Source organism: Barbus barbus (genome assembly GCF_936440315.1).
Source record: "Barbus barbus genome assembly, chromosome: 13".
NCBI classification, from domain to species: domain Eukaryota; kingdom Metazoa; phylum Chordata; class Actinopteri; order Cypriniformes; family Cyprinidae; genus Barbus; species Barbus barbus.
The window spans coordinates 18,532,053-18,545,753 of NC_136741.1; the positions used below are offsets into that span (position 1 = coordinate 18,532,053).

At 37.8% G+C, this 13,701-nt stretch overlaps 1 protein-coding gene across 1 annotated transcript; it reads right to left on the reverse strand.

The window, feature by feature from the left end:
* Positions 1-222: 222 nt before the first annotated feature.
* LOC306879078 (forkhead box protein D3-like) lies at positions 223-1,341 on the reverse strand (the record flags this gene model as incomplete). Its single annotated transcript, XM_079431783.1, has 1 exon — positions 223-1,341. One exon carries the CDS (start codon positions 1,339-1,341, stop codon positions 223-225), a length of 1,119 nt encoding a protein of 372 aa, XP_079287909.1.
* Positions 1,342-13,701: the final 12,360 nt, after the last annotated feature.

Genomic DNA, 13,701 nt, shown 5'->3' on the forward strand with positions numbered 1-13,701 from the left:
ACAACGAAATGAAATAGCAAAGAAAAACATGTAAATTAATTTATTTGTACAAATATTTACAAACATTACCTGTACTGAAAGCATTCCTTTTTGATTATGAATTTTCTTTTTTTCTCAAAAGTCTTTACATGGCTACATTGGGGCGGACGAATTGTCCAGTGCTACCTGTAGTTCGTGCTGTATCGTCTTTAAAATATATATGTCTAAAAAATAGTTTGATTATCATTGAGATGGCCATTTAGATACCGCTGCTGTGGACGCTGTCGGTAAGAATTGTCCGGAGATGATATTTGACGGGACGCTGAGAATTGGCGCGATGGCAGCTGATGTCCGGGATAAGGACAGAGACTGTGCGCTCAGTAAGGCGGACTGCACCGTCACGGGCGGCCGCAGGAAAGTCTGTGCGCTCGTGGAGCTGCTGGAGACCCCAATAATATTTTCTATGCTGAACGATGGTCGACTGGACGGCTCGGATTTGATTATTGACGCAGTGCTCAGGCTGTTCAGTTGTAACTGGAGACTTGGACTTAGTTGAGAGTTAAATGCTTTTCTGTTCAGTTCTGCGGAGGGCAAGAGAGGCACCGTGGGAGGGAGCATCGGACCCACTGGGGGAATGTACGGGTACTGCAGAGCGGCTGCAGGGTGCGAGTAAGCGGCCGGATGAATTCCGTAGTGGCGTCCGTAGGGATTCCCAATACTGTACGCCCCAAAACTCTGCATCATGAGGGCGGTCTGTTCCCTGAGAATGTCCGGATGGTGTCTCTTGAAGCGTTTCCTTCTCCTCAGAAAGCTGCCGTTGTCGAACATATCTTCCGACTGGGGGTCGAGTGTCCAGTAGTTGCCTTTGCCCGGGTTGCCCGGTTCCCGTGGGATCTTGACGAAGCAGTCGTTGAGGGACAAGTTATGGCGAATGGAGTTTTGCCAGGCCGGGAACTTCTCCCGGTAGTAAGGGAAGCGATTGCTGATGAACTCGCAGATTCCGCTGAGAGTCAACTTCTTCTGCGGGCTCTGGAGGATGGCCATGGTGATGAGGGCGATATAGGAGTAGGGCGGCTTCACCAGGCTGTTCTTGGGCTTGCTTTGCATGGGACCGGTGGAGCTCTCCTGAGCTTCCCCCTTGGACTCTCCCTCGCCGGCGCTCTCGCATGGACTGTCGCTGCGCTCCTTCACCTCGATCTCCTCCACCTCATCTCCCCGGTCCTGCATGCACTGGCTCTCGCAGTCACTGTCCCGCTCCATCCCCTCGTCGCCCTCCCCGACCACGTCGATATCCACATCGTCAGTTGTGAGCACGGTCTGACCGGACATGTTGCTGGCACTGGTGCCTCCAGACAGGGTCATCACCGCTCACTTTACTGCTGGAGCAAACCAAGGTAAGAGCAGCGGTCAGATCAGATGACGACCGGTGGCTATAAATGCAGGTCAGTCCCGGCCTGCCAGGAAAACTTCAACTTTAGAAAATATTTCTCCAGTCCAAAGGCTTCTTTACACCTCGTCTCCTTTCCGCTGTATTTCCTCGAAACTTAAGCGTGGTTTTGGACCGAGGAGTCAAAATGACACGTGCTTTGAAAAGCAGGCTTTAAGGACTGTCTGATAGATTACTTTTCACTTAAAGATATACTATCAGCCGCGTCACGTGACCCACCGACGTCAGAGGTCGCGCTGTTATACCGCTGAGCTGAAGTTGTTTCATGGATTTGTCAACAAAGGGAACAACAGTAACATCGCCTCTGTTCGTCCGTCATAGACCATTTAGCGGTGGCTGAGGGGAGAAAATCGGCCATCTCCAGATCCGACGTGCATTCACTCGCCCGCGCTAAACGCAAACTTAACTTTTCTTAGGCCAATTATATTGAAAGCTGCTGAACGAAAACGTCTACAGCTAAGTTAATTGAATCTCTTGTCATTTATATGTCATTTATTATTAGTTTTAAATAGCTTACTGTACCTTTATAATAAAATTCTTTAGTAGAATTCAGTAGCCTACTTAGCCGACTGTTTCTGTAGACGTATAGCACTCATTTTGTTACGTGTGAAATAAGTACAAAAACAATGGAAATCTCTAAATAAAGATCTTTGTAGAGGTGCTAACGACCCTCATCATTGCTCGTGTTAACATATGAATTAAGTAGGAAATGAGCGCGCGGGTAAATGCATAGGAGCCATTCACACGCGCACAGGTGAGCGACGCATGTGGCATATTCCCAAGAAAAAGAAAGCGGAGAGGGAATATGTAAACTCTTAACATTTCCTGGATCGCGTGAGAAAACGCGTCTCGGTGTGCTTCATGGGAACTGCAAGGTTTAATACCGTTTTGTTTGTGCGTTGTACTTTGATGCTTTTGTTTCTTGTGATATTTGAGAGATTAAACACTGATGTGATTGTCCTGTTTTTGCCGATGCACCTAAAAAATGTTCGCGTGTTTAGTTTAATCGCTTATTTAACCACAAGTAATATAGTCTTATCGATCTACAGCAAGGAATATCTGCCCAGCTGTAATGAAAATAAAGGCTGATGTAATTGACTCTCGAATCAATTATTCTCACCACCATTCTATTAAAGCTTACAAAATAGGCTGTATCAATTTCGTAACGGAGAAAACTTGCGAAGGCAAACTGTTAAGCTCGATATTTCTTCAGTGAATCGTTTATCTCTGTATTTTGGTGCAGGTTTTGTTTCTAGCCTAATACTAACTAATAACTATTGTTAAATTATTGTGTTATTATTTTATTACTTAGTATAAAATACTGGGGTTTTTTTTGTATAAAGTAGGAATTAGGAATTTAATTATGTAGGGGTTATATTATATTTTCAGTACACTTGTTTTTGTTGCATGACATTTAATCTGCAAATAGGCCACCACCTTTCACCTCGACCTTTACCTTTAGTCTGCTTACCCTCCTTACAATTCTCCGAGGAACGCTTGCTTGTGCTACATCTTTGAAGCTGTTTTTGCATGGTGAATGAATGAGATTAATTGAATCATGTCGCGTATTAATGGTATTGAAGAGCTCAGGCAAGCAGACAGTGGCCCGTGTGATGTCTCGTTTATCAATAGGGCTACTTAGAGGATGAAGTCGAAGCACCTTCAACGCTGCCTAAAGCAAATATTTGCTTTTGAAAATGTTTTTTCTGCTCATTAGGCATTCATTTAATAATTTCTACATGTCTTTGTTACTTTAGTAGATCATATTTTGAGTAATATAGGAGTTAAATAGGCTAAATAACAGTTCAATAACAGTTCTACAAACTCCAAACATTTTTATTGCTTTAGATCGTAATTGTGTCTATGCTATTGTTTAATTCTAAATATAAACGCATGCAGGCCGGTTGTTCACTTGCGTTTTAGCGCTGCATGTTGCAGAATGATGAAGGGTTTTGTCAGCGGTTTAAAGTGTAAAAGACCATATATCTCGAGTCAGTGCGCAATGAAAGACATCGTGGATGATATCGCCCAAAAGGAGATCAAATTCGTCCTCTCTGTGATCTTTTGAAGCTCCATAAATCCGGCTTTATACCTTCGCAGTTTGTTAATGAAATGTACATTTAAGCACACATGCACGGCTTAACCCGACAAAACCTTTTAGAATAATAAGCTAACTCTTTCCAGCATGAACCTATTAGGAGACGCAGGCATAGCAGGTGACGGTGCGGATACAGTGGCTGAATGTGATTACCCAGCAAGGTCAGAAACAAATAGCTCACAAATAGCAAAGCAGGATCGAATTTATGCCTAATTAAATCGCTGAAATAAAAGAGATAGAAGGGAAAATTGAAGGGCGTAATGGGAAATGTGTCCATTCAGGGGAGAGGGAATCTGCAAAGGAAAGGATGCAACCTAGATGAAAACTGAACTTGAACTAGGAGGATGCTTCGCATTTGAAGGGTATATTAATGCTGCACGGGCTTAAATCAAATAAATACCTAATACATTAATGAATAGGACATTGCAAGATCTTATTAAATAAAAAATAAAAATAGGATAATTCTTGTCAAGATTGTTTTTAATCCCTTTAAAGTTTTTTTCTTTTTTGTAGAATGTCTGTTATCAGTACTTGAGTCGTAGCCTACTTTATCTAAATCGTTAGACTGGGTGTTTGATTTGACATGCTGCTTGTATGCACAGCAAACTACACTGTTCGGACATTGTATGTAATGTATATTTTTATAAGAGTACAAACTAAATAAAGATTCTGTACTTCGTTGTAATCAAATGTATTTTGTAAGCGTCTCATCTTTTGCAAAACTGGTCGTGTAAAAACGAGTCATTTTATTATGTAAGCACAGTTGGGGGCAAGCTTGTACAACTGTAATAAATTAATGGCTTTGTTAGTGCGCTTTTAATTACGGTTATTGTGCCAATTATTTTACATCAACTCCGCATTATCAGCATGTCAGATTTAATAAAAAGGAGCCATTTGCAGGAAAACTGTTCCTCTCATCTAGAAAGGGAAGTGTCCACGTCATACTCTGGTTAAAAAATGACTTTTCATTTAAATGCAATCCTTAATTGGATTTTCTACGGTCGACACCGTGATTCCCCAAGGCTATACCCACCAGAAGGCAGGATCTCCGTTTTTCTCTCTGAATTCACCATTTTCACCCTCTTGAAGAATCCACTCTATCAACCTGCAACTTTCTGTCAAACAATATGATCCAGCTCATTTTTAACAGTCCCATTTGCAGTATCATCCTGCAGGCTCCTACCATTTCAGCCAAACCAGAAAATCAGTGTTATGCTCCGCAAATTCAGTTGAACGTAACATAATTCCGTAGGTATACAAAATAGAAAATGACAATCGTATCAAAACACTGATCGAAAAATAATGAACGAATAACTGAGATTTAAGCTTTCATCCCTGAATAATAATAAAAAAGGGCGTATACAATCAGGGCTATGCTTTTGAAAATGAACATGGAGTTATTTTTTTTTTATATTCATAAAATCTGTTTGTATTTTACACTGATTTGTTGAATGAATTATTTGTGATGTAAAATGTGATGTTTAATTTTCTCATTTAAATACATTTCTTGAACAAATGTTTTTTTCACACAAAATACAGAGTTCCATCAAATGTCTTAATGAATTCAAATGTATCGTTTAATAAATAATGTTTATTTTACTGTCCTTAATATTAAAATTTTCTTTTTCTGTAGCTGGAAGTATAATTAAGTTGGCTGCACGTAAGTAACTGCCACAACATCCTAACTAATTTTCTCAAACCTAAATTAATTCTGGTGTTAATTGTTAAAAAGACCGTTATCTACGATGAATCTCTGCAATAAAACTCCATTACCTTACATTTCTGCTTGTTTGTCGTTTTAGATCGGTATGAAAGCATATAACAATCAAGCATTAGCTGCATTCCAATTTTATTTATTTATTTTTGCAAAAAGCTTATGAGTATATATTTTAGTTACTTTTACAAAATGTTCTTTTAATATTGATCCATGTTTGATGTGGTTGTATTTGGTTCGTGATGTAGAGGATGGGTGCAAAAATGACGCCTTCAGCCAGATTAACATGCCAATGCGCGTAGTTAAGCATGTGTGATGTTACTCGGTTTGTACGTTTCGTTGTGATTTAAATGAAGACTGAAGTAGGACATTAGCACGACGAGACCCTGTTATTTGGGTTTTGTCTTAACTTCCTGCGTAACGCAAGTTCTTCCAACATCCCTCTTTTTTACGTCTAGTTACTTTCTTTTGATAAGTAGCCTACATACTGCTCTCACAGAGAGGAACATACACATGTTGCATTTACACCTTAAATATTCCCAGTTGCCACTGGATACAATTATGCTATCTTTTTATGTTGAATAGATATAAGGCCTATTAACATAAAATGTGGTGCGGTTTTAAGTCAGCTGACTTAACATTTCATTAGGCCAAGTCTATTTATTATTATTCGTTTCATCGTCATTTAAAAGACATAAAAAAGCTTGCCCTTGTATTTGTTACACGTGCTATCTTCCTAACCCCTGATCTCAATCAGTTAGGTTTACCAATAGTGATGCTTCAGTCACTTTACCCATATAGCTTTAGAGCTAATTACCTTAATTCTCTGTTCTGTCAGAATCCGCCACCTCGTGAAATGACTGAGTTATTGAGTGTGGTGTCACATGGGATTCTTACAAAGACACATTGATAATGGGGAGCTCGCGTGAGTAATTCGCAATATTTGGCTATATGCTACTGAAGTTACACGTTATCGCTGTCGTCATTTCATATTCCCCTTTCTATTTGGAGTAAAAAAACAAACAAAAAACAAAAACAAATTCTCACATCATAAATTTAGCAGACTGTAAAAAATAGTTTACCATTAGGCCAGTATCAACATATCTGGTTCTATGATAAGCGGCCGCAATTTCTGAGTGTTAGTATATAATTAAATTCAAAGTACAATAAAAAGTGCGATGAACTCATCACTGCAGGTTGTCACTTTTCCATCAGTTTGGCTTTACTTTTATTTTCAGTCAACCTTATGTTTTCAATTTTAGATTTTTTTTTATTTCAATTCATTCATTTATGAATATTCAGTTTTATAGATGTCTTTAACCTAAAAACGAATGATGTTCCTCCAATATAGTGAAGATTTTGATGACATCATGAATTGTATCATTTCCAGTCTGAGAAACTATTAAAATTAGTTAGCTGCAACCCGCAGCGTTGTTGTGTATGATGTCCACTGAACGCTGTGTTTCCAACACGAATAAACGTCCAGAGTCGATGCGATCAATGGCTTCAATTCATTAAGTCTACTCAAGTGTATGTCTTAGGTGGGCTATGACCCTTGTCATTAGCTAATAATTCTTCCATTTGAATCTCACAACTTCTCTCTTCAACAAATGCCTCCGGCTATAAATACTAATGAAATATCTTTGGCTAATTTGATTTTGCTGGGACACTTGCAGTTATGGCTGAACTTTCCCACGAGATGAGCTGATTGAAGGGTCTCAGTTCCTATAACGGAAAGGGGAAAACATTCAGAGCATTTCCATAATTACCCAATTGGCAGCCTAATGACCTTCCAGAACAATAAAAAGATCTCTTGTTAATTCCATCTTTCATGCTGGCATTCACTAGATTCCTAGTTCACAAGATAACAAGTGTACTTTCCTTTTTCTCGCCAGAGAATTATCCCCTGCACATCATGCCAGCAAATGAAAGAGATCTGCTTGTCGCCCTCATCTCAAAGTTAGATAATTTATAGCCTTCTGGGGTTATAAAGATGGGGTTTCGAGCATTTTGAATGGTGGGACAGAAATGAAGAGCAGAATAATTAAAAAGATCACAAGTCCCCTGCGAATGTAATTATGACGGCCTTGCAAAGGGTCTGCGTTCACGTATAGGGTCTATACTGTTCTTTTAGTTTTTCATATGTAAACTACTGTTCATTTATTTATTTATTGCAATATTTTTAGACATTTATTTCTAAATATTACGCGTAGGTTTTTGAAGATGTGTCGACGTTTTCTCAGCGTGCTATAGCCTACATAATTCATTAATGTAATTCTGATAACCAATAATATATTTCTTTGCTTCTAAAACACGCCAGATTCTTTCTAAAGACGTTTAGAATATTATATTGTTGTCTTAGAAATATTTGATTCGGCGACATGCATTAAACAAAGATTAACAGAAAGGTTCTCCATGCAGTCAATCGACACCACAACAGCCACTTTATAATTTTCATAGCGAATGCTATACAAGAGCTGTTGATGCATTTACAGGAAAACTGTCATCCATAAGACAGTGCTAGTACTGATAATGATCTTGTGGGTATGATATTATTTTTTTGATACACTGTAAGCCATTCAGCCATTTACAATTGTATATTATAAAGATCAACAAAGAATATAGAACCAATATGCTGTGTAAACTACAAATGTCTGTTTACAAGAGGTGCAAAATAACTTTTTTTTTTTTTTTTTGGCTGACATTTGCTGACAGCTATTGATCTGATATTTGTAGAACAATAGGATTTTAGACAATAATTTGTAATATAGCCTATGATTCAAAAGTCATGAGGTCTAGATCATATTAGATGTACCATTCTGGAAATTAACTATGGTTTTAATATAGTAACATTTTAGTAACCATGTTATTTATTTATTTGGCTGATTGATTACCATTTAACCACAGTTTTAATGGCTTTGATTTAAATAAATAAAATGAAATAAAAAAAATGAATGGATTTTTTTTTTTAGGTGGATGGAAATTGTATGGAACAGACTGCTAATGTTATATGCAAATACCTCACTGACAGCGCATGGCACCAACAACACTGGACTGATTCACTGTTATGTGCCATCTGTTGGTCAAAATGGGAAATAAGAACAAAAATGATCTAAAACAATGCAGAAACCACTGAATGAAGTATATAGATTTGTAGATCTTCATTTAGTTGTCTTTCTAGCTTGACAAAACAAAACAGAAAATTTTTGGTGTGTGTGATTCTTGTATTATCCTACATTGCGGCACGTATTCCTTGTAAACACTCGTTTCTCAAAGCAAACTTTGCTTCACTCTTTAACCTCAGTATAAAAAATCTGGTGTAACTTTGTGAATGGCTGCTAATGGCCATGTGCTGGCTGTTTTTCATGTTGTTCCCATTGAGTGGTCTTCTGTTAAGTGCAGGAACTTGTAGGGAATCAGGCTATTTGTATTATTTAAACACATAATAAAATCCTCAAAGCGCGGTGGCAAATTGTCATTTGGCAGTCAGGAACCTTGCCCTGGAATCCCACGGCTTTCAATAGCCCAGCAAAGGACTTGCTAAATGGCTAATGGGACCATGTGACTTGACTTGAGAAGGGGTTCAGAACAGCAAATTTAATTATCATGTTAGAATTCTGCATGAAAACAATCTATACTAGAAATTAGAACTATTCCTGTCAGATGACTTGCATCTGCGAGTAATTCTATTTGGGACAACCGAGCCCTTCTTTGAATGTTATCAAATGTTTACAAAATGCTTAATCTGGTAAATGCAATCAGTGAGGCTTGCAGTAATTGTGTGCCGGCGTCAGCACCCAGGATTCACCGCCCCAATGCCTTGATCTTTATGAAAGGCCCAAAAAGGCAGATCAATACATGCACAGATAAATAAATTGAGGCTTTAGGGAACCACAATGCAATTTTTTGTTTTCTGTGTGTATTTATTTCCACAGCAGTTTCTTGTGTGTTCTTGTTTTTTATAGATTCATCACTTTTCTATTTCACCCACAGGTAAGTGTTCTTTTCTGCCTGCTTGGAATGTATAAGAACTGATGGAGAGTACAGAGTTTACTTTTCAACTAAATCGCTATTTGTGTCCCATAATAGAATTTCAGTACTATTTTGAAATCAGTTAGGTGTCCTTTTGAGCTTCTTCTTTATATCATGTTGAAGTATATCACAGGTATGTTACAAACATATACACTATATTGCCAAAAGTATTGGGTCACCCCTTTCTAATGAACAGGTTTAACTACTTTAGTAATTTCCATGAGTACAAATCTTAATGTTTAATGATATTCTAGAGAACTGAGTGCTTCTAATTTTATAGCAACAGTTTGGACAGAACCCTTTTCTATTCTAACATGACAGTGCCTCTGTGTATAAGGCAAGGTTCAAAAAGAAATGATTGATTCAGTCAGTGCGGTGGTCTGCATAAAGCAAAGTCCTAATCCCAGCTGAACACCTCTGGTGTGACTTTAAACGCAGACCTTGAGCCGAAAACTCATCACCAAACACCAATGACTTGTATAATGGTACAGTCATTTTAGACACTTTCAAAACTGTTGCAACAGAGATGGAAATACAGTTTTTATATACGTGAATTATGCTTCCATCTTTGTTGCCACAGTTTTGGAAATGCCTTCTTCTGTTCTAAAGATGGGTGTGTCCCAATACTTTTGTCCATATAGTGTATATACAAGTCATTGTGTTTGGTGATGAGTTTTCGGCTCAAGGTCTGCGTTTAAAGTCACACCAGAGGTGTTCAGCTGGGATTAGGACTTTGCTTTATGCAGACCACCGCACTGACTGAATCAATCATTTCTTTTTGAACCTTGCCTTATACACAGAGGCACTGTCATGTTAGAATAGAAAAGGGTTCTGTCCAAACTGTTGCTGTAAAATTAGAAGCACACAATTCTCTAGAATATCATTATATGCTTAAACATTAAGATTTGTACTCATGGAAATTACTAAAGTAGTCAAACCTGTTCATTAGAAGGGGGTGACCCAGTACTTTTGGCAATATAGTGTATGAGCAAGATCAGTTAAAAAAAGATATTTAGCATGTTTTTTTGTTTTTGTGATGTGTATGCTTTTTAATTTTTGCCATACAAAGCTTTCATTTTTCCCTCAGTGTTGCTCTTCTTTATCATCCTGCCTTGGGGTAACAACATAGCACCCCCCTTCTACCACCACTTTAGTCTGTGAAAACCACATATTAAATTTGCCTGGCATAAGCCACTTCATTTAGCGCTCAGCTAAATTCCTCATGGGCCATTCATCCATGTACATAGTATGGACACACATGTACCACAAAGAAAGCTAGTGAAGCATAACACTGAGGAAGTGACATATATTTCGGGCGTTGTTGGCTATTTCATGCTGTTTTGTTCCACTTATTTTAGAAAAAGGGGTGGTGTGGTTGTGTTGTAATACTTAAGTGTAGAATGGATGCAGTTATGTCTAAATGTCCTTTTCTTGATATATGTGCCGGATGTTCACTTTTTTTTCTTGGCACTTCATGCATGCTTTATGCATCTGGTGACCTCATAAACTCTTTATGCTGTTAGATTTAGACTGATCAATTCAATTCAACATCAAATGTGTGTTGTTTCTGAAATACATGTAAATATTTTCTATTAATAAAAAAAACCCTAATTTGACGTGGTGACTCTACATGCCATAGAATAATTGACCAATATTTTATTAGAAGAACATTTAACACTGTGAATAAGGGAAGAAAATTTTGCACACTTGTTTATTGTGCACATCACAGAGTCACAAGGTCATTAGGAGAGTGCAAACAGTGTGAAACACAGCAACAGAGGTGTCATTGTTTCTCACTGAACTCTATTACCAGTTAGATTTGACACAGAGATGTTTCGCAGTTTGCTTGTAGCTATATTTAATGTTATTCATAGGTTCTGCACCTACAGTATTTATTTTTCATTTAGATAAGCATGTAAGAATGTGTCCTACAGTAGCTTCTGTTTTGAAGAAGAACGCTCCACAGCTCAAAAATAAAAAGTGTAAACATGGCCATGAAGACAGTGTCATTCAAAGCGTTTAATGCAGGACTGGTGTTTCTTTTAAATAATAAAACTTGTTTATATATTTGCTTGTAAAAGTTCATGAGGTGCTGTGGCTTTTTAGCATGGTCCTGCAGTTGGAATGCTCTCTATGTTACACTTTTTACATCAGGTCTGTCAGCGATGTTTGTGTTCCTCCATGGAAGGCGGCCGCACCCCTGATATTTCCAGGCCCCTTACTCACCCTCACATGGGGCTGACATAGAGCTCTAGTTTCACATTAAAATTAGGATGAGATCAGGGGAACAAGTTACAGAGGTCACTACCACAAATGACAAGCCAAGCTTCTGGGCAGCAAATATCCAAAACACAGCATCTCAGACAACTGTAGGCATTTAAATTGGTTTATATTTGAGATATGCTTAATTTTAAGTATGTTGAATTTTGACTACACACATGCTAAATGACAAACATAAATAAAAGCGTATAATCAGAGAAGTATGCATGAGTAGATATACAGAAGAGGTATTTCTATTTAGTTGACTGTCACATTTGTAAAAATACTGAAGTGATAGACTAGATTTAGCCACCAAGGCCTTGTATGTAGTTTATTCATAAATGGTGAATGAAAGTACTGATTACACATACATTGTACTTCGCATAATATATTTTTTTTAATTTTACTGAATGCCACTGTTTTACATGAGTAGCGCTCTTGAAAAGTGTGCACACTCATTGAAGATTAACAACGCGCTATATCAGTTGCCAAAAAACCCACATCCACCAAACCAAATTATGGCATTTTTTCGTAATACATAAATCGAAGATTATTTCCATATCGTCCATTGAAACAAAAAGTGTCTTGATGACCATTTAAAGTCAGCATAAAATAAAAGTTCACGTTCTACTGTATTGCTTGTTGATCTTATTGTTATTTATCCATGTATTTACTTAGACCATGTATGCAATTTTTAATCAAAATCTATTTTTTTTTTTTCTGGTGAAACCATCACAAGTGTCTTTCTGGTGAAACTTTCTGGTTTAGTCGACTTAAACCTAACCCTTTACCAGCTTGTGTTCTTCTGGCTCCATTTTTGAGTGCAACCCCCCTTATCTCAAAATCCACTGAACAACCAATGCACAGAATCAAATCCCCACCCTACATCATTCGGTAATCCGTTGGATTTAAGTAAAATTACAAAACATGTTGCTACTTCTGTTTCTGTTTTTGTGGTCCCATGAGCAAAGATTTTAAATTGCGTAAAACTTTGTGTTCCTATAGGTACAATTCCATACCTCTGTTTTGTGGTGCAATGTGTGATTTTTGTGTGGACACACATGGCTCCGTCACACAAAGATGGTAAAGCTGACTTGTGTTAAGAGTGGAACTGTTGACTGTGAGTTGTTTCCCATTCCTAGTGGGATCATTTGTTTTATCTGGTGAAGGTCTTTGTTTCCTCAGTGCTAGCAGGACCAGATTAAGAGGTGCACACTGGATGGATGACTGCCGGCTGAATGAAAGATTGGCGTAGATGCTTATTTACTCTTTCAGACCTTAGCCTGTCAGAGCAATAAACCCAGTGGAGGTATTACGTGTTTGTCATTATGTTTTTCCTTTGTTTTTGTGTGTATCCATTGATCACCGGTGAAACTGTTTACTGAAATTTTAATGATATTGTTTGTGAAGAAAATTATTTAATCCAATTGTCAAATGCTTGGAATGAACTTGTCAGATGTCAGACTGCGGCAGAATTGTTTTTTTAAACTTTTTTTATGTATGTATATTCATAATATTGTGGAAGCTACAGTGCAGTGGTTAGAACAGTGTGAAGCTTTGAGTCTGGCCTGCAACGTTTTTGTTCCATACTCTCTTTGTCTACCCATTTTCTTTTTTCTCTCTTATCTATAAATATTCAATAAAGTAGCCCAAAAATAGCAAAATGTGCAATTTTAGTTATTCCAACCCTTTTTGATAACTCCACAAACATGTGCCTGATTATATTCACTTCACACAAAATTACAAGCATTAAATGATTCTGAATTTCTGATTGTTGTATGCATATCTATCAAGATAATGTAGGCGAATATGACAAAAATATTTGAAATGGATGCGTAGTTTCTAAATGTATTTTATATAATAATATAAATGTATTATATGCAAGTTTTTACTTCATGTAAATATATCTAGTTGATATGGCTCAACTTACCCCTAACTTGGGGCAAGTTGGGCCACTGAACCACCTTTATTTCAGAAGTCGTATTTCTATGGCCCCGGTTTACTGTTGCTTTCTGAAAAGCAGAGATGGAGAGCGAGCGAGAGTCTGGTAGAAAAAGAGGTAGACGAATCAGAGGGGGTCGGTTGCCACCAACATTGTGACAAGTGTGCAACAACTTCCCAGCCTTGTTTATTGCTCGAGAGCAGCATGCCTTTAGGACGGAGAGGTTCGTG